The sequence below is a fragment of the Anthonomus grandis genome, chromosome 1 (assembly GCF_022605725.1).
Source record: "Anthonomus grandis grandis chromosome 1, icAntGran1.3, whole genome shotgun sequence".
NCBI lineage: Eukaryota > Metazoa > Arthropoda > Insecta > Coleoptera > Curculionidae > Anthonomus > Anthonomus grandis.
This window is the reverse complement of record NC_065546.1, coordinates 52950050-52971450: the sequence shown is the minus strand read 5'-3', so window position 1 is coordinate 52971450 and position 21401 is coordinate 52950050. Positions and strand designations below refer to the sequence as shown.

The 21401-nt window shown below is 30.9% G+C and overlaps 1 protein-coding gene across 10 annotated transcripts in view; it reads right to left on the bottom strand.

Annotated features, from left to right (window-relative positions):
* LOC126733620 (disks large 1 tumor suppressor protein) overlaps positions 1-21401 on the bottom strand; it is an 825690-nt gene that overhangs the window by 183865 nt on the left and 620424 nt on the right. The window contains exon 1 of one of the 10 annotated variants that reach the window (XM_050437053.1): positions 13094-13210. The exons of the other annotated variants lie outside the window; for them this stretch is intronic. Within the exon in view, the coding sequence (XP_050293010.1) occupies positions 13094-13195 (102 nt within the window). The 5' untranslated portion in view covers positions 13196-13210. Of the gene's footprint in view, positions 1-13093; positions 13211-21401 lie in introns of those variants that run through there. 10 annotated transcript variants of the gene reach the window in all.

Genomic DNA, 21401 nt, shown 5'->3' with positions numbered 1-21401 from the left:
ATCCATTTGCTGAGGTTGAAGACGATGATGACGATGCTGCGTGTATCTATTTAGCAACAGCCTTTATTCCCAGTCGAAATCAGGCGAGCTTTGGCTGCGGTGTCAAAAATGTAAAAAGTAGAGTCACGCAGCAAGCGCAGGGGTCTCCCGTCGCACTAAGTTTTTTACTTACGAACTTTGTAACTGAATAAGCATTTGTTTTTTCGTAAGTGACCAAAGCATTATATTTTTGTATTTCATAATAAAGGTTTTTTCAATATTTCTACCTTTTTTATTTGCAACATTTTCTATAAAAAGTTGTATGCCATTTTGCCCAAGTATAAGCCTAAAATAACATACTGCAATTTTTTTTTTAAATTTGGCATCAATATTTTAAAGTGAAAAAAATTAAAGCTTTGTGCCTTCCATGGGAACGTCAGGTAGAGTATGTCATTTTAGGCCAGTTTCCCTTATAATAAGACAATTAGGAAAAGTATTTGCCCCAAATACCAGACCAAACATTTGGTTTTTAAGGTTATTGAGTACGGAATTAAAAAACTTGTGCGCTCATTTTGCCAAGACCTGAAAACAGAATATTTCGCAAAACATTTGGTTTTTCGTTCATGCTTTTACAAAATTCCATTCTTCGCCACTGGCCGATAGGAAATACCTCCTGAGTTTTGGCATATTTGTATCCATATTTTTTCCAAATATTGGTAATAGTTTTGTATATACCATCCGTACTCAGTTCCTCTCCAATATTACTTCATCATGTTAAATCCACTTCTCTGGTACTACAAAGCATTTCTTTCAGTCGCTCTGGCTCCTGTACCGGATAGAGGTTTCTTGATATAAAAGTTCTTTTGATAGAAATGCAGTGTGGCATTTATGACAATATTAAAGACAAAAGGATGTTTTTTTAAAGTTGAAGAAGTAGTCCATACTTGCAGTGGAGTTAATAAGTCAAAGGGTAACTAAAATTCTTTTTGTCATCCTCCACTAAATTTATTTAAAAATCATCTATCCTACATGTTTCGGACATATAAGATGCCCATATTTAGGAATCTATAAAGAACCGAGGAAACTTATAAGCTAAGGATAAAAAGTGTTGAAATAAAAGGGCATCTACAATAATGATAAAAAGCCTTAATTAATTAACAAATAAACAATTAAACGTTAAAGACAAAAAACTTACATTAAGATGCATGACCCTGCTTAGTCCCTTCTCATGCATGACAGAAATAATTTTAGTTACCCTTTGACAAAAGGATGTCTTAAAATTCGTAACTGTTTTTCTGGAAGGAATCGATCTATTTTAAAATGTAAATAAAAACAAATACCTGCGAACATTGCTGAATTGCCTCCATAGGACCATTTAATAATTTTAACTCTTTCGGAATTAGTATAAACAGCCATAATAAGTTGAGAAAAAAATACCTCTTTAAAATTCAATACAGCGCGTGCAATCCAAGAATTAGACAAGTAATGGAATAAAGTGATGTTTTGCTGATTTAATCTGGTAAATTATAAGAGAAAAACACAATTTCCAAGAGATCTAGACACTATTAAAGAAACGAAATGAAAATATATGAAGTAAGTAAAAAAAAATATTCTCATTTATATATATTATCTTCCTCCTCTCAGTCTAAGAATGGGACAAGTATTGAAACAAAGTGATCTTTTTCTGATTTAATCTCGTAACTTATAAGAGAAAAACATAATTTCCAAGAGATCCAGACAGTATTAAAGAAACGAAACGATGATATAGGAAATAGGTTAAAAAAAATGATTTTCATTTATATATCCTTATCTCAGTCTCAGGTTTAAAAAAGTATTGAAACAAAGTGATATTTTTCTGATTTAATCTGATAAATTATAAGAGAAAAATACAATTTCCAGAAGATCCAGACACTATTAAAAAGCGGAAACGATGATATAGGAAGTAAGTTAAAATAATTGATTCTCATTTATTTATCCTCAACTTAATCTAAGAATTAAAAAGTATTGGAACAAAGTGATGTTTTGCTGGTTGAATCTGATAAATTATAAGAGAAAAACATAATTTATAACAGATCCAGACATTATTAAAGAAGCGAAACGATGATATAGGAAGTAGGTTAAAAAAATTGATTCTCATTTACATATCCTCATCTCAATCTAAGGATTAGAAGAGAATTGGAACAAAGTGATGTTTTTCTGGTTTAATCTGGTAAATTATAAGAGAAAAACATAATTTCCAAAAAATCCAGACACTATTGAAGAAACGAAATGATGATATAGGAAGTAGGTTAAAAAAATTGATTCTCATTTACATATCCTCATCTCAGTCTAAGAATTAGACAAGTATTGAAATAAAGTGATGTTTTTCTGGTTTAATCTGGTAAATTATAAGAGAAAAACAGAATTTCCAAGAGATCCAGACACTATTAAAGAAACAAAATGATAATATAGGAAGTAGGTTAAAAAAATTGATTCTCATTTATATATCCTCATCTCAGTCTAGGGATTAGTAAAGAATTGAAATAAAGTGATGTTTTTCTGGTTAAATCTGGTAAATTATAAGAGAAAAACATAATTTCCAGAAGATCTAGACACTATTAAAGAAACTTAACGATGATATAGGAAGTAGGTTAAAAAAATTGATTCTCAATTACATATGCTCATCTCAGTCTAAGGATTAAAAAAGAATTGGAATAAAGTGATGTTTTTCTGGTTTAATCTGGTAAATTATAAGAGAAAAACATAATTTTCAGAAGATCCAGACACTATTAAAGAAACTAAACGATGATATAGGAAGTAGGTTAAAAAATTGATTTTTATTTATATATCCTTATCTCAGTCTATGAATTAGAAAAGTATTGAAACAGAGTGATGTTTTTCTGATTTAATCTGGTAAATTATAAGAGAAAAATATAATTTTCAGAATATCCAGACACTATTAAAGAAACGAAACGATGATATAGGAAGTAGGTTAAAAAATTGATTCAAATTTATATATCCTCATCTCAGTCTAAGGATTAGTAAAGAATTGGAATAAAGTAATATTTTTCTGGTTTAATCTGGTAAATTATGAGAGAAAAACATAATTTCCAAGAGACCCAGACACTATTAAAGAAACTAAACGATGATATAGGAAGTAGGTTAAAAAAATTGATTCTCATTTATATATCCTCATCTCAGTCTAAGAATTAGACAAGTATTGAAACAGAATGACGTTTTTCTGGTTTAATCTGGTAATTATAAGAGAAAAACACAATTTCGAGGAGATCCAGATTCTAAGACTGACGCAGAATTAGGCAGGCTAATATTATTATTGTTATTCTGTAAAAAATAAAAACAGCAAATATCTATCAGACGGGCACTTAACAATGAGAAGAAGCGGTATTACCACTAGTTTGGACAGTACGTGATCTTCAATACTCCAACCTGTATATTTTTTCTAAATTTATAATAAGATGCTGTAAGAATATACTAATAAAATAAATAATTTACAGAAACATCCAGTGTATTATTACATACCACCATCGACACAATTCTAAAAATGATTCTTAAATATATAAATAGAAAAGTAAAGATGAGTCTCTTAAATTTAAAACTGTCGGCGGACGCTCCTGTTACTTCTGCAAGAGGTGTATTTTTATATGGGCTATCGACCGGTTCGCATTTAAACATTCCGTACATGTATTTGGCACCTAGGCCCACGCCATTGGTCAATTTTAAATTTTAAGCCAATCAGGTACGAGGTGCGAAATGCGCGTACGAAATGGAAATTGGTGCCAATCACGCGTACAGAATGTAATAGTCGTATTAGTTGTGCATTAGCTGTAAACACGAGGTGACTGATTTCTCGACGCCATGGATGATCAATTTAAAGATTTCGAAATATCACCAGAAAAATATAGAGCAAATTTATTAAATGAGACTGATGCAAAAGAGTGGATGAAAGAATACGTTTTTTTTGACAAATTCTAACTGGAGAGTGATTGAATGTGGATAGTGCCAAAAATAGCACTCCTCATTACATTTGCAAATAAGTATTTAGTTATGTTTTTGTTTGTTGTTCTACCTTATAGCAATGCGTAAGATACATCGATGTTTCCAAAACATTAATATTTTCTTATCAAATTTGATTATCAATTTTTTACCGGCTTCTTAAAAAAAGGAAGAGTTTAGTTACTTTTTTTATATTAATTCCGAGTTCGCGCATAATTTATTTTACTGTCATATATATCTATTTTTTATATAGCGAACACGAAAGTAGTTTTTAAAACGTTTATTAAACTAAAGGAAAATTGGCATGACAAGGGGAAGCAAGAAAAGACCGTTTGGTCGTCCAGCAAGTGAGGAATCTGTCCAAAAAAGACCTAAGAAGAAACACAGTCTATCACAAAATATAACAACTAACCAATCAAATGCAATTAAACATGGCTCATTGCACTAAATGTATTTTTTTTTCTTATTTTTAGTGTTCTTGGTAATTATGTATTATTTGTTGTTCTTAAAAGTATATTTTGTCAGTTTTTAAGCTTTCATTTTACGTTATAAACATAACAAATATTTCCGCTTTTCGTTTGTTTCTTTTTTCTTCCCTAGAAAAGATATTAACTAAAACAAATAATTGGTAGGTATTTTTGCGTTTGTTGTCTCAATGTCGAACTGACATTACTGAAAATAATAATAATATTGACTTTATTTTCTTTAAATTCAGAAATCAATTTTACATTAGTAATTATTCTAATAATGGCTATTAGAATTTCAATAAAAAACTTACTATCGACTTAACTTGTTTTTTTCTTGCTTTATACTCCATTTTTTAATAATTTTAGCTGTTAATACAAATCTTCAATAAAATAATATACTATTTTGATACGCATGTATTTATACAACAAAATAATTTTATAAGTTTAAGGTGTAAAGAAGCCTATGTACTTACTTAAATGATGCTGTTAAGCATTTTCTTCGCTTGTCTATTAACTAAATTACCACATGATCAAAATCAATTTAAATCAGGACTTAGATAATATTTAAAAATTTGCTGAAAACCAGAATCTTAAGTTAAATGCCTCTAACTTATGTGTTCTCTTTTTTTGGCTTGAATAAAAAATGTATTAATTTAAAAAAATGTTGTTACTAAAATTTATAATATGTATACGAAAATCCAATAGGTTTAGAAGCAAAACATTTTGGCCTTATACTTGACAATAAATAAACCTTTGCTTCTCATATAAATAAGAAAATAACAAGTATTGCATTTTTGCAACTAAAGCTATTAAACAAATTTAAGACGTATCTTGAGGAAAAACAAATTATTACTTATGCAATTCACTAATATTGTCTTTAGTGATCATAGAGATATAATTTGTAATGATTCAATCATTGTTGCAATATCAAAAACTTAAAAATATTTGTATGCATTTTCATTCAAAATTCATTCTCAATTGGTCTATGTCAAATACGAGAATATATCACATGTTACATTTATCGTAAAATAAAGCTCGGCAAGCCGATCTATTTAGGAAACGCTTTAAATATTTTTCAGCATAAGCAAACACTAGGAAATATCTCAATTTTAGAATTCCTCAGCACAGTATACCTGCGTTTTAACGATTATTTTGCCAACACAAATGTAGAATAGTCTTAAAGGAATAATCGGAATGTTCTATACTTTTAAGAAATATATTTAAGCAATGTTATTGCAAGAATAATCTGTCTGTGATTTATTATTCGTTTGAGGATTTTGTAGCAGGAATTGCTAACTTAAGCACTAATTTTATAAAGTTCTAATATTAGTAATTAATAAGTTTCCCGCCTTTATTTAAAACTGATGATACAGCATTTTGTCTTTTGACGACGATCATCATCTTTTTATCTTATGAGCGCCATATTGAATTGTACCAGACTAAAGTAGTCCCTATTGAACTACCGTTTCAACCAGAAATTATATTTGTATAATAAAAACTTTTTAAAATTGAGTTTATATGTAAACATTTTGTACCCACTTCTCTTTTTCTATTTTATTTTATTTTATTTATATTTAATGAATAGGCTAAACTCAATTACGGAGCAAGAAATTTCTATTGCTGGTTAATGCATGGGTATTTCGGCACACAAGAAAGACATTTGATAAGCAGAAGTTCTGTGACTACATAATTTTGATGTGCTTAAGAAAAATTTGAAAATGCAAATATTTTAATACTTGGATTATTGCAGCAAAATATTAAACACTCAGTTCCACTTTCTTTTAGTACACGACAATTACCCGAAATAATTTTTATATAAATTAGTAAAAAATTCTCCAGCTTTTGTATAACTTTCCTAAAATTTATAAGAATATTGGATGAACTTTAAAGAAGTTTACAGTTTTGTAAATGCTTTAACAATATTAAGAATTTTTCATTCTATTAAAAATATACTTAGTAATTTTAAAACTCTAAGAAAACTTGTAATAGTCTATTTTGCAAAAGAAACTTTTCAGATTTTATATAAAAAATCAACAATATAATGAATACACAGAAAACTACTTAACAACTTCTGTGTCTCTGCACCAACCTTTTAAACCCCTTCATTATTTAACCGACGTTGTATAAGCAGCAATATTAAGCAGAAATATAATTTTTTAATCAATGACTGAGTTAATTTTTACGCTATTTATTTGGTTTTATAACGGTTCCTAATAACAAGAATATATGATTGTGTGCTTTTATCTGCCAATGTTAATCCAAAGAATTAATCAAAAATATATTTGCGGAATAATTGGAGGGCATAGAATATGTTTAAAAAACTAACTTACTTTAAAGGAATTAGATCTTATTTTGGCAAATATAAAATCTGCCATTTTTTATCAAAAAGGGCATTACATATAAATTCTTTGACTAAGATGTTTCAAGGCACTTTAAATGATAAGAAAACAGAAATTGAAAAGAAGAAAGAAACTTATAATCTCTCATATTTTCTGGAAACCGATAATAATCCTACAAATCTATTGCAAATAAAGACATCGAATCCTCTTAATGATTTCTAAAAAACCCTTCATTGTAAATGTTCTTGGATATCATATCTTAAAAAAAATAACACTATAAAACGGTGACTGATGGAATGTTATAATATATGAATTTTTAAATGGGGAACGACCTCCTCTATAACCTGCCTCTATTTTCATAATATTTTATGAGACACGAATTTTTAATTATTTGTACATTAATTCCATTATTTAAAATTAAATAATTAAATTTGTTGATATCAAACTCGACACGAAACGCACTTGTTGCTAAAACGGCACGACTAATGTTTGTATGAAAAGCTGATTTCTCCGCACAACCGAGTGATGGCCGAACACAGAAACAACTGCGCTGGAATTCAAAGCTACAGATAGAGGGATGCTGACTGCTGTTAAGGGCGCCAAACCGTCTAGACTGGCGCACTTATCCCAGCTGATATTTAGAAGTTGTGATGTCTGTTTCATTTTGATATGCTGCCTGAATACATTTAATTTAAGTTATATTAATTGTATTAGGGGTTGGTTGGTCCAAAGGATAAGGGAATTATTATAGTTGAATTATAATTAAACATAGAATTGCTTTATAAGCTTTAGATTGTTTATTTATTTAATTAAATCGTATTTTATTTAATGCCAAAATGTCACAAAACAATTTAGTTTTGCACGAGTTAAAGATTTCTTAATTAACAACCCTTTGTACTCATTTGAGGAATTTCTTTACTCCACTGTGGCTTTTCAGGAGTAATGTATTTTTTATGTTTCTATTGTATTTTTGTTAAAGCTGCTTTGTATTAGTTAGTTTTACTTAATGCTTAACGCTTAATCCTTGCGATTTTTACTTAATTGTGGATTATCTTATTGTAGTATATAGTTACTGCATGGGTTATATTATCGTAATGTTAATTGTAACGTTTTTTTTTTGCTGTATTTTGACTGTTGTAAGAGTCTGTACTTTTTGGCATAAGTAAATAAAGAAATAAATCTTATAGAAAATTTATGGGAAATACTGGAAAAACGTATTTGGTGGTACATAATGCTGATCATTTATTTGAAGACGTGTTTAGCGTTGAATTCTATAGATAAAGATGTAATAATACCGAAAAGATATGTTGAAGTCATTAGCAAGAATGGGTACTGAATAAAATATTGATTTTTGTAGTTCTATGTACATGTTGGTAACATGAAAGTTATTAATAATTTGGAATTATGGAAAAAAAATTAAGTTGCTCTAATTTTGTCGTGATGATAAATCTTTATTTTAATTATATTAGAAAATAAATGTAAATATTATATTTTACCTGTGTTTCAATTACACTTTAACTGCCAATTAAATTTAAAACATATAAACCATAATATGCTACTTAAACTTAATGATTTAAAAAGTTACTCTAATTTTGTCCTGTACTGTATTTTGACCAATTTTTTTGAAATTTTAATTATTTGTTGTAATAATTCAATATTTTTTTTATAATTTAAATTATTTTAGTGCAACTCATAAAGATACTGAAAAAGTAAAGGCAATTCCGCATGAGCTAAAAAATGACTGGTTAATTTTCTAAGATACTTTACATGCCATTTTTATGCTGATGACACTTAGCTGCACATTTCTTTTAAGCCTGGTTTACTGGCAGTCTTTTAATGATTAACTTAAACTAATATGTGACTTTTCTCATGAACATTTCTATCGGAATGGACCAGAATAACTAGAAATAGTTCTAGTACCATCGACTATGTCGTGTCATCTTTTGCTCCTGAATTCGTAGATTGTACGGTTTTTAATTCTGGATTTTCTGATCATTAAGCTGCATTAACTAAATTTTCGATAAATTCTAAAGGCAAAAACACGTTACGTACATTAGACTGTGTTTTTGGCAAAAATAATTTCTTAAAATTCAAGAACTTATGCGAAATGGCTTATTGGGATTTTCTTTCTGACGATATAGATAGTGAATTTTCTAGTTTTATAAAGTCTTTATCAAGTATTGCAGATAAGTCGTTTCCTCTTAGACCTATCAAAATTAAACATCCTAAGCCATGGACCACTTAAGGCTTACGTGTTTCTGCAAAAAACATGCGCTCATTATCACACCTGAAAAAATTTACAGATAGCATATTTTTTCATAACTATGTCAAGCTTTATAGAAAAATGTACCATAAGACTATAAAAGCTGCAAAAGATATTTATTATAATAAAAGGATGATCGAATCAAGTAATGTTGCCAAAGAAACATGGTCTATTGTAAATGAATTAAGAAATAAGCCTTCTTCATCTAGCACTATCCCTACTTCACCTGAGGACCTTAATCACTACTTTGTCAATGCAGCTAAAAATCTAATGGCTACCATAACACCTTCTCACGATCCTCATTCATATCTCCCAAATGAAAATTTATACAGCTTCTTTTTTACCCCCATTGTATCAACAGAGCTTCAAACTACAATAAATGAAATAAAAAACAAATCATCATCTGGTACAGATGGGCTCACTCTCAAAATGTTTTCCAATCTGTCAAATTGCACCTTAATCCATCTAACAAACTTTATTACCAAGTCATTCCAAAATGGAGTCTTTCCTACCTGCCTTAAGACTGCAATAATTATTCCTTTGAATAAGGGAGGAGATAAACAACAAGCTTCAAACTGTCGCCCAATCGCACTCCTTCCCACTTTATCAAAGATCATTGAGCGATTGGTTAAAAAAAGGCTCTTATCGTTTCTGTTTAAATATAAAATTCTTACTCCTCACCAATTTGGATTCTTAGGTAACAAGTGCACAAATGATGCTATGTTTTCTCTCTTTAATAGTGTTTACACCAGTATAAATAATAATCATTCAACAGTAACAATTTTTTGTGATATCTCCAAGGCTTTTGATTGTGTAAACCATAACATCTTAATTGACAAATTGAATCACTATGGGTTCAAAGGAACGCCCCTTGAGTGGTTTAAATCGTATCTAAGATACAGAAATCAGCTTGTAAAGGAAGATACGACGAAGTCTTCTTGCAAACTAATAGAATGTGGGGTACCTTAAGGTTCAGTCCTGGGCCCTATTTTGTTTCTGATCTTTATAAATGACATCAGTGACAAAATCTGTCTTTTTGCTAACGATACTAGCTTTACATGGAGCAATCCGGATGCTAGGGCACTACATGCTACTATTTCTAATGACTTAATTACCATTAAATCGTGGTGCGATTCTAATCTTCTGTGCCTAAATGTCTCAAAAACTAAAGTCTCATCATATAAAACTACTATTCAACTCTTTGTACTTAACAACACCAGTTTGGACGTCGTTGAATCTGTGAAGTTCTTGGGACTTAATGTTGACTAATCCCTAAAATGGGACTTGCATATTGATGCTTTATATAAAAAATTAAGTTCAGCATGTTTTGCCTTAAGATCAGTTTCCAGGGAATTAAGTTTTCAAACATCAAGAACAGTTTATTATGCTCTTTTTGAGTCACATCTACGTTACGCCCTTCCATTCTGGGGCACATGCGGTGTGACTCAATTTGAGCGCATCTCCAAAAGAAAGCAGTTCTGTATCTGTTTGGACTTAATAGCAGAGTTCACTGTCAAGAAATCTTTAAAAAATATAAGATACTTACTCTTCCCTCTTTATTCATATTGGAATCTATTTGCTTAGTACGCAAACATAAGTCAGAAATGCCAAGTAGGCCGTCTCACAATTATTCACTTTGCAACGCAGTGCATGATCTTTATCTGCAATCCCCTCGGTCCGAGTTAGTAAAAAGCTCTATTCTATACAGAGCCAAAAAGATGCATAATCATTTGCCTTTGGAAATTAAATCAATTACTTCTTTTCCTCGATATCATCATGCTTTGAAGGCATACTTTCTGGAAAAAGCCTTGTACGCAGTGGAGGATTTTTTTCTAGGATAACTTTTTGGGTATCACACACACACTGGCTCTTTTTACATCTTAAAATAGAGAATATATTAGTTTTTTTTTTAGTAAATAAATTGCACTTTTATTCTGTATTTCATTAATTTACTGTTATTGACTATTGTTTTTTGTTTTTATTGACATTTTATACATCATGATGTATATTGACCAGATACATTGTTTTTGTTTTTGTACAGTTTTGCATGTATTTATTTTGTTTTTATATGTTTTTTTTATTAGCTTTGTCTAAAAAATTGTGTAATTTTTTGACAATAAAGCATATGATTGATTGTTTGATTGATTGATCGGGATATGGTAAAATTAAACATGAATAACACAAGAAACATAAAAAAACTCTGCGGATATGCGGATCTTGCTCACAATCTGGTTGCTTTTGTTGAATCTCAATTATGATTTAGCGAGTATGTGCAGTAGCTAAGGTAGAAAGCATTTTTTAATATAATAATATTAACAATAATAAACAAAAACTAATATTAACAAAAAATATGATATGCCCAAATAAATATCTTACCCAAAAAAACTAAGCCATTCTAGAAAAACGGCATTTTCAAGAACAGATTCCCTTGTTCTTTAAGTCTTAACTACTGTAAGTTTATATACTATTCTTGCCTTTTATATGATTTATAAAAATATGATACAAGTTGTGCAAAATGATAGTACTTGTATATGTAGTATTTAAAAAGAATATTCTTTTGATTTTATAAAAAAAATTGTTAATGTTAATAAAAAAAAATAAATTTTATCAAATAAAAATTGTAATAAAATGTAAATAAATACGTCTAAATGTTTTAAAAACAGGGTTTTAATAAACATTATTTAAAAAACACTTAAATTGTGACATACTTGGCAAACTTGACTTAATTGAGTACTCAAAATATCATACCTTAATCATGAATCTGAACAACTATTTTATTTTTTTATTTATAAATACAAAAATATTTTATTATACAAACAATTATTAAATTAACGCCTTTTTATCTAATCAACATTAAAAAAGGAACCATATTTCATCAGCATACATGAACTTTTAAAATAGTTCTTATGTTCTATTCAAGGAATGTCCGATCCTTTAAGTGAATCTTAAAATTATTTTAAAGAATTGAAAAATAAATGATTTAATAGTGATACCAAGCCAATAAAATGAGTAAATTAGTGAGTTAAAAAGTGATGATCACTATCACTTTGTAGCTTATTTATTAACAGACTAAGAAAGTAGTTTTATCTTCAAAATGTGTCGTGTGAGGACTCATCAAAATCACAAGTCATCATTTTTAGTATGTTTTTCTTATACAAATAAGAGGACTGCATTAAACTCTAGGCAGCCAATAACTCAGGGAATGAATGGTGCAAGAATAACAACTTGCCTCTAAGTGCTGTATCGTTTCCTACTCCGTAAAAAAGTACTGTGTTACTTACCAGTACAAAATTTATAATATGAGACTATCTAGATTAACTCACTTTAAAGACTTGGGAGTCATTTTTGATAGCTCACATTCATTTAATTTTTATATCGAATGTCATAAAAAGAAGTTATAAAATGCTGGGTTTTGTTGTCAAGAACTCTTTATTCTTTGAGAATATCTCTAGCATTAAACTCCTGTACTTTACCTATGTTCGTTCAATTTTGTCAAGTCTGGTCGCCATACTATCAGAACCATATTCAAGAGCTCGAAAACATACAGCGAAAATTTATTAAATTCCTTTAGTTTAAATGCGTTTAAAGAGCGTACCTGGAAATCGACTTCTCACATGATCGCTTGCTTGAAAGATTTCAGGTAAAATCCTTACAGGAAAGAAGGGATTCGGCAGATCTACAGTTCTTATATAAATTAATTAATGGTTTAATTGACTCGCCTTTCAAGACCTAGAACCAACATTCCAAAATTTTCGCCTAGAGTAGAGCTTGCAATACATACAACTATCTACAGGATCAATGCGATATTTAACTGTAGCCTAGCCGAAATTAAAAAATTCGCTTAGTTTAGATAATCTCGTTTTCTTATTTTTTTATATATTTATTAATAATTTGTTATATCTATAATATTAATTTTATTTTGATAAGATGATTTCATGCTTATATATATATCTTTTCAACTCCATTATTGAAAATTCTCTGTTAAGTGATGTAAATAAATAAATAAATATACTAAAATTGGTAATGGCGGCCTAAAAGAAAATTCTACTTACCCTCTGCATAGACACATCCGATATTGAGAAGGTATCCACCAGCGAGTCAAATCTAACAGCTTTCTTTGGAGGCAGCTTTTTTATTGGGCAAAACGAACACATAGTCTTTCGCACATATATTGACGTTGGAGACATAGTATTTGTAGTCTAAGTTTATTTTTTAAATTTTTATAGTTTATTAGAACACTTTTTTAAAAAAATTTTAATGATTCGGAAGGAAGAAGCTAAGACAAAACCGTTGGAATTTTACCGATAGTGAGCGATAGAAGCCGAGATATCGACCTCCAAAGTTTGGGATTTTTCCCCCATATCGAATTTTTTCACAAAAATTGGTTTTTTATCAGCGGCTTGCTCCCATCACTTATATTACGAAAACATCGAGTTATAAGGAATGAGAGCACTTTGAAAAATCGGAAAAAGTGATTTTTCGACCTCGTTTTTGAGCCCGAAAATGAGATCTTAAAGTGCGATATCTCGGCTAATATGAGAGCTACAACCTTGCGGATAATTTCGTTGAATTTGACAGGACAAAACTAAGTTAAAACCATTGGAACTTTTCCGATAGGGCACATAGAATCACATATATCGACCTTCAAAGAGCTTTTTCAATTTTCGGGTACACCGTATCGATTTTTTTCACCAAAAATTGTTTTCTTTCGAAATCGAACTAACTATACCAGAGGTTTGCTTCTATCACCTACATTACGGGTTATAACAGGATTCGAGCAATACTAAGAGAATAAGAACACTTCGAAAATTCGGAAAAAAATTTTTTTAACCTTATTTTCAGCCCAAAAATTTCCTCTAAAAATTACGATATCTCGGCTAATATGAGAGCTACGACCTTGCAGATGGTCTCGTTGGATTTGGAAGCACAATTGACTCTATCTTATTGAAAATGCGTTTTTTATTTTAGCATTCCTTATTTTTAAAACGATTTTTTTTTGTTTGGTCCTTTTGTATTAGATGAGCGTCTTACTGGAGAAGGATATTTACGCTTTTTGGAAGTTCATTTAATATACATTTTGGATGATGTTCCGCTAATTGTTCGACGCCGAATGTATTTTTAATACGATGGAGCTCCGCCTCATTTAAGACTCGGCGACTAAAATGAGTAATTTCTTAGACTATCGTTTTCCCGATCATTGAATTGGCAGAGGAGGACCTCAAGTTTGACCAGCAAGGTCACCAGACTTAAATCCACTGGATTATTGCATTTGGGAGTGGATGAATGGTCTAGTGTACGACACACCAGTAGAAACCATATAGAAGGACTTCACAAGACTTCAAATTAAAATCTAATGTTTATAGTATTAACATTGATACTCGAGACAAACTAATTAATCGAATAAGTGTGTGTTGCAATGAAATGCGACAAAAACGCGTTGAACTTGAACGGGTTGTTGATAGTGTCAGAAGAAGATGCATCAAATGTATTTAACAAGAGGGAATACATTTTGAACAATTGTTATAATTTTAGGGTTGTTTAATGAAATATTGATTTTTTAATTTTGGTCAATCAAGAAATATGAAATTTGCAAATTTTCAATTTCTGTGTTTTTCTTTCTTTTGCCCATGATATTGCTGTGAAAACAAATAGCTATCACAAAATAAGTATATCATTGGAAAGCATATTAAATGCAGTTTTGCTGAAAAAAAACATGTCCCTATTTACCAAATTTTAGAAAAACGACAACGAAGAAGATACCACTAATTTTGCACATTTCCCAAATGATCTTATAGCAAATTTCATTCTCTTTCAGATAGTATATATAAATTGTATGTGGTGGTAAGAATAACGGAGATATTCTTGATTATATGAAAAAAAAAACAAAGAAATTTGATAAAATCAAAAAATGTTAAATACCAGAAGAAGTAACAACTTTTCGAAAAAAATTTATACTTTTTTGTTGCAAATGACTTGTTTAATCACCTCTTAAAGTTTGGCGGTTTTTATAGTAGACACCTTGTATATATTGCCCGATTTCTAATAAATGCTTCACCCTGGTATTGCTTGTTGCATATTAACATTTATTATAATCAATAAACGCAACCATTGTAAATCGTCGATCTGTGCCCCAAAAACATTTCAATTTATTAAAAAAAAAATATTTAAACACAATTTAATGCATACCTAATACTTTGTAGCACATCTTCACAGTTCGTGAATCAATCATCCCTACAAGGTTTTATTTTGAGTTGGAGAATAAGTTTAATAAATTCTGCTCAGCAATCTCATATTTTGTTTTCAAACAGAATTTTCTTTGTGCTATAGGAAATTACATATTTTTTTCAATTTATGCTTTAATTCATGATCTTGTTTGATTGAAAATTTACGAAATATTAAAATAATCACCGCTATAACATTTCTATAAGTAATTAGACTAATGTAGATTGATGCAGTTCATTTAAAACAAACAATCACAACAAATAACAAATCCGTTAAATTACCATAACGACCCCCCCGTAACACCATATACAACAGCCGCAGATGATGACGTCGACACGTGACCTCATCGCAGCGGGCGCCGCGACGCTCCTTTGCCGCAGCCGAGCCAGACACACCGGCAAAACTGACAGAACGACGCCTGGAATCGGTAGAGGGCGCATACCGCAAAACCTATTTAAGACGTGGTGTTTATGCTTTGTGTCTGTGCATGCATGTGGCAATGCGGTCAGCTCTGTTCCATAATTGAGTAGTTCCCACAAATGGGGCCCCCATGGGACGGAGAGGTTGAACTATTGTAGTTTAAATTGTTTGATTATAATGCGATCGTTTCCTATTTAAATATTTAGAGAGGAACATATGATACTGGGTGACTCACTGTTAAATGTAAATTCCTGTTCGGAGATCTATTAGAATCTTTGATGTGTCGCAGATGCCGCACTAAATAGTATGTGCGCCTATGTCGTATTTATTGTCGCATGATATGGGGTAAGGTGGGGCAAGTTGACGAGCTTAAGGTAAAAAATAAACTACATATAATTTTAAGGATTTTAAAAGTATAATAGAATCATAGAACATTAACTTGATTTTTCATAAAATAATCATAAATTAAAAAACAAATCATTACTAAAAAAATTAAAACTTTTTAAATTTGTTGCAATTTCGTCATCTTGCCCCAATAGTGGGGTAAGATGACGAACATATTGGGACAAGATGACGATTACATGCAAAGGTCACATATGAAGACGCTTCTGTTCTCGTAGCTCGTGCAGGCCTCATGCCACCAATTTTCGCATACATCGCACTTTATCCAATCTTTAACTGGAGGCTTAGTATATGGTTCCTCGCAGCTGTGACAAAAAATATGAGATTTTATTTGAGCCTCTTTAATAGGTTTTTTCCAGTATTTTTTAAAACATTTCTTTTTGCTTTTTCTTCACACTTTCTTTTCTCAGCCTAAACTTTATAATTTTTTTCTCGTTCTTTCTCTTCAAGGTCTTCTTTATTGGGAGTAGAAATCAATAATGTTTTCTTAGTATCTTCTTTCTCTTCGTTTTCAGGACCGGTCGATTTATTTTAGGCAAAGGCCTAATCTCAACAAAATTAATTTGCTGATTGGGTTTCAAATTTTGAAGACCCGATGGACCTGCGACAGCTAAATCTTCCTGCACCACGTGCTCCCTTTTATTCTCTTCATCATCATCATTTTTTCCATCAAGTCCAATAACGCTAGGAATTCTTTGCAAACCGGATAAACTAGCTGATTCTGAAGATATTTCAGCTTTATTCTTTAGTTTGTTTTTTATGTTGATGAGTGGTTCATCATCATTGAGACACTCTTTCTGCGGTGACATGTCTGCGCTCACTAACTCGCTGGTGCGAAGTCGGCGTCACTAAAAACGTCCGAATCAAAGGGTTCGATTCTACATTAAGCGAAGCTTTTAACTGCAGTTCCTAAATTTGCTGCTTTTAAATAGGCTTTTCCAAACAGCTGTCCTACGTCTTTATCTCTAATAGTTTTACCGGGATTATCCATCAAAAAATTGTAGCAGGCATTTATTAAAACCGAACTTTGAGTTTCCCAGATTGCATCGCAGGATCTCCTCCATGAGCTTGGAGAAGCTTGGATATTTTGCTGAAGAAATTCCATTAAGAAAAGTGTCAGAGTGTGAGAGTGCTCTCGATTCTTATCACCGACCTGTGGGGTAGAAAATGATTTCTTTCTTGATAAGCATTATTCTTAGTGGTCTTCTCTGAGCCAAAATATAATTTGTCGATAATGGCGAGTGACCTTATGCAAGGGGAGTCTAACTATGTAGCGATGGTTCTCTTCAACGTTGACGTTTTCTAGAAAAAACGCCTTCGTTACTACTGCCAATTTCTCTTTACCCTGTCTGCCAGTAAACTCGTATATTCCTATCGTTTCAAGAGCCCATAGGTCACCATTCCTTGCATCCATAGTCATTCAACATTGTTAGATGATTTAAGAGGACCAAAAAAGCCCACATGCAATGGCTGCAATCGGTGAGTTGTGTGAGAAGGCAAACCAACCATAATCACTCCAAACTCTCTACACAAATTGATTGCTTCTAAAGATGTATGGGATGGATGATTATCAACAATTAATAAAACGCGCACTTTGTTAGAAGGAGAGGTATATTTAATAAAATAATGAAGGTATTGAATAAAAGCATCTGTATTCATCCATCCGCTCTATTGAGCTATACCTCCGGAATTAGCAGGACATCCATGTAACACTTCAGAACGCATTCTCACTCTGGCAAAAACAAATAAGGGTAGAATGTACGATCCTTGTGCATTTATGGCACAAACAACAGTCGTGTTCCGGCCACGCTCACCACTAGCCACTTTTGCCACTCTCTTGCATCCAGTTGGAGATAAAATTTTTGGCTGGAACGGTGGACCAACCTGATTCGTCTGCATTATATATTCGATCAGGTGTAAAATTGTGTTTTATTTTAAGTTCCCAAATCAAATAAAAAAATTTCATCACTTCAACTCGATTAAATCCTATTAGACATCCGATGGACGTAGACTCGGGGATCCTTATGCTGATTTTGCGCCTATTCATGAAAGAAATTAACCAGTCTTTACCAGCCAGCTTTAGAGTTTTGTTGAACTGATGGTGTGAAATATTGTTTCTTTCTGAAAACTCGTAGGCAAGTTTTCGGCATTGCAAAGAGGTAATACCAAATGCTCTAATGTTAAAATCATTGATATAGTTAGTTAGTTCAAGTTCTTGTGCTTCTGTAAAAGTACGTTTGAATCTGCCGCCGCTTTCTGGTAACATTTCGTTTTCCATATTCTTCTTAACATACCGCCGCAATGTTCCTTCAGGCACTTCATAAACAACGCTTGCTCTATTAACTGCCACATTTTAATTTTTTAACGGCATAAATCGCAGCAATTAAACTATCTTCTCACCACGAACGGCGTTCACTTTTTCTCTGATAGTTACGCACCATCTGTGAAAAAAAATATTTAAAGAAAAACTATTTGGGGCAAGATGACGAGTTCGTCAACTTGCCCCTAAGAGAATTTATAACAAAATTGTTCTAAATGAAACAAACAAATAAAATTACTTTGTGCTACTTATATTGTTAATCTATTGGGTCCTAGCAACAAAATGAACATGAACACAATTTGAAGCATAAATTCGAATGTAGTCAATTAAGCGCCACGTATATCTTTTTAAACTATTACTAGGTTCCGACCAGATATCACAGGGTTTGATATACTGCAGATTTTTGCTTATAATTTCCATCAAAATAAAATTCGTCATCTTGCCCCGTTTGTCAACTTGCCCCACCTTACTTACACCAAAATTTGAAGACAAATCAAAACATTTTACCCTTTTGTGTCAAAAAGTAAACCATTAATGCCATAATTCACAGAATAAATAGGCCTAAGTAATTTGTACTAACTACTCTCTCATCACTTATTATAAACACCCCACTGATGGTGCTAAAAACTAAACTTATTAAATTAAAATTTTTGGTTAAACTGATTTTACGTACTTAAATCTTATCTTAAATCGCATAAAATTTTGCGATTTAAACATGCATGTCATGTGCAACACCGGCACACGGACTATTCGCGGCACATCAAAGTTCCTAATAGATCTCTGAACTGGACTTTACGTACATATTTTACATGCATATGTGGGTGGTTCGAAATCAACCATCTCTAGTTAGCTAGTCTAGTCAGCCTATTTACCAGGCTGTTTTACTGTTTTTATCAATTTTGATAATTGATTATGATTAAATTCACAAAAACGAAATTTGGTATAATATGTCAATTAACTATACCTATCTGTCTGGCTAAAGGCTGTTTTAAAAAAATTATTTAAGATATGTGGCGCTCTCTAACGTTAGAAAGTAGACCTACGCGTTTCCTTTGCATGAGAGTATTGCAGGCACATGTATGAAGCTTGTATGGTGAAAATCGGAATAGTATGTCGGCCATCTTGCTTGGCAAAATGGACAGGAGCTAACAGAAATGACGTTGTTGACATTGACCGATAGAACATCACTTGTCATATCATTTGTGTTTGTTTTTCATTTCAATGTATGCTGGAAGCGTAGGTTGGGATTGTTTTAAGGATGCTATTTTAAATCAATAGCTTTCCTAAAAAGTTCTTTTTTAATATCAGGAGTAATGTTCTAATTAATTGGCAGCAATTCTAGATGTCCGTTAAGAAAATGTGGTTTTATTTATAACTGTTGTTTTATTGTATTGTCAATTTTTAGTCTGTAATAAAATCATATTCAGTTGGTTTCAATCAAGATGTTACACCTTTCAAATATTTCATTTTTAACTTGATTATCATAGTACAAAATGTCTGGCCTCTCATTTCCTTTTGCACAATAAAAAAATTGATTAAGATTTTTCTGTAAATATCCTTCATGTAAGAGTTGGTATATTTTAAATGGTTCAGATAAACAAAGTAATAAAAGATTTTTTCAATTTCCTTCAGCCAGCAATGTAAATTTTATTAAGACTTTGAGCTATAGAATTTGTTTTGATCAGTTTTCCCCAACAAATCTTAATAACATTGATACTGCTGGCTTTACATAATAATACATATTTATTTAAAGATTTATTTTGTCATTATTTTTCACATGAATCACTTCTCGTGTTCACTGACACGAGACAGAGATTTAGAGACTAAGAGAGCTAAGCGCCCAGAATGGATCAGAGTGAATGTTTTTGTTATACCTTGTTTTTTTTTTAAGTTTATTTTTATTTTCTGTAGGCATTTGTCTTTTAAATTTTAATGAAGTTTTTTTTCAATATTATAGCTCCAAGTTATGTTGTTAGTATTATGAGAGACCAACAAATATATACTATGTATGTGATATATGCTATACATACTGTTTTCATTTTCAAAGAGCTTATTTTGTATTGCAGATAGATATATTGTTTTTTTTAGATAATACTCTCTCATAGAATTTTTAAATAGTTTTATAAAATATGTTAAATTTTTTTTTAGGAAACAGAAAGATATATATATTAAACAAAGATAATTCATTCAGCAGTAAAATTTAGATTTTTTTAACAAAGAAGATTATTATACATTTTTATAGAATATAACTTGTCTAGGTTTAGTGCATGAATGTTAGTACTTATGTCGTTAGTCTTAAGTATTATCCGAAAACATTACCTCAATTGTCTGCAAGCTGAATTATATACTTTATAAAATATTCACAATATTTTCTAATCTATTTGGGTTGTACAGCTCAGTACTAACAAAATACTTTTAAACATTTTTAGATAAATTTTAATTTATCTAATATCTGTCATAATGAATTATTGTATAATATGCATATAATTTTAAGTAATTATTTTTCAGGAAAATTAAATAATAAATGTATTAAAGAAAAACATTGTTTTATTCCATTTTGAAATTGGTGATATGTTGTACCCTATTGTTTATTTTATCCTGATCAATATATGATGCCAATATTTAATCAAAAAGTAACCTTTTTGATTCGATGTTTGCTTTGGATATTGCGAATAAATATTAAAATTATGAGGTTTTTTATTTAATAAAATTTGAATTTTCCCACCTTAATTTGGCCACCCTTTTCTACCATTTTGATTGGTTCAATTAGATACGTCAAACTCTCAAGTTAGTTACAACAGTTTCCGTTGTCTGTTAGCGAGAGGACGCTAACAGATTTGTCAGAAAAATGTCATCAGTTTGTATGCAACCACCACTTCTCTATATATTTGTGTTCTGTGATTGCAGGGTGCTCCATTATGCGCACAAGACTGTTTTGTACAGGGTGTTCCATTTTCATATGTTTTTTGGAGTTTCTCGCCTATGAAGAGCGATGC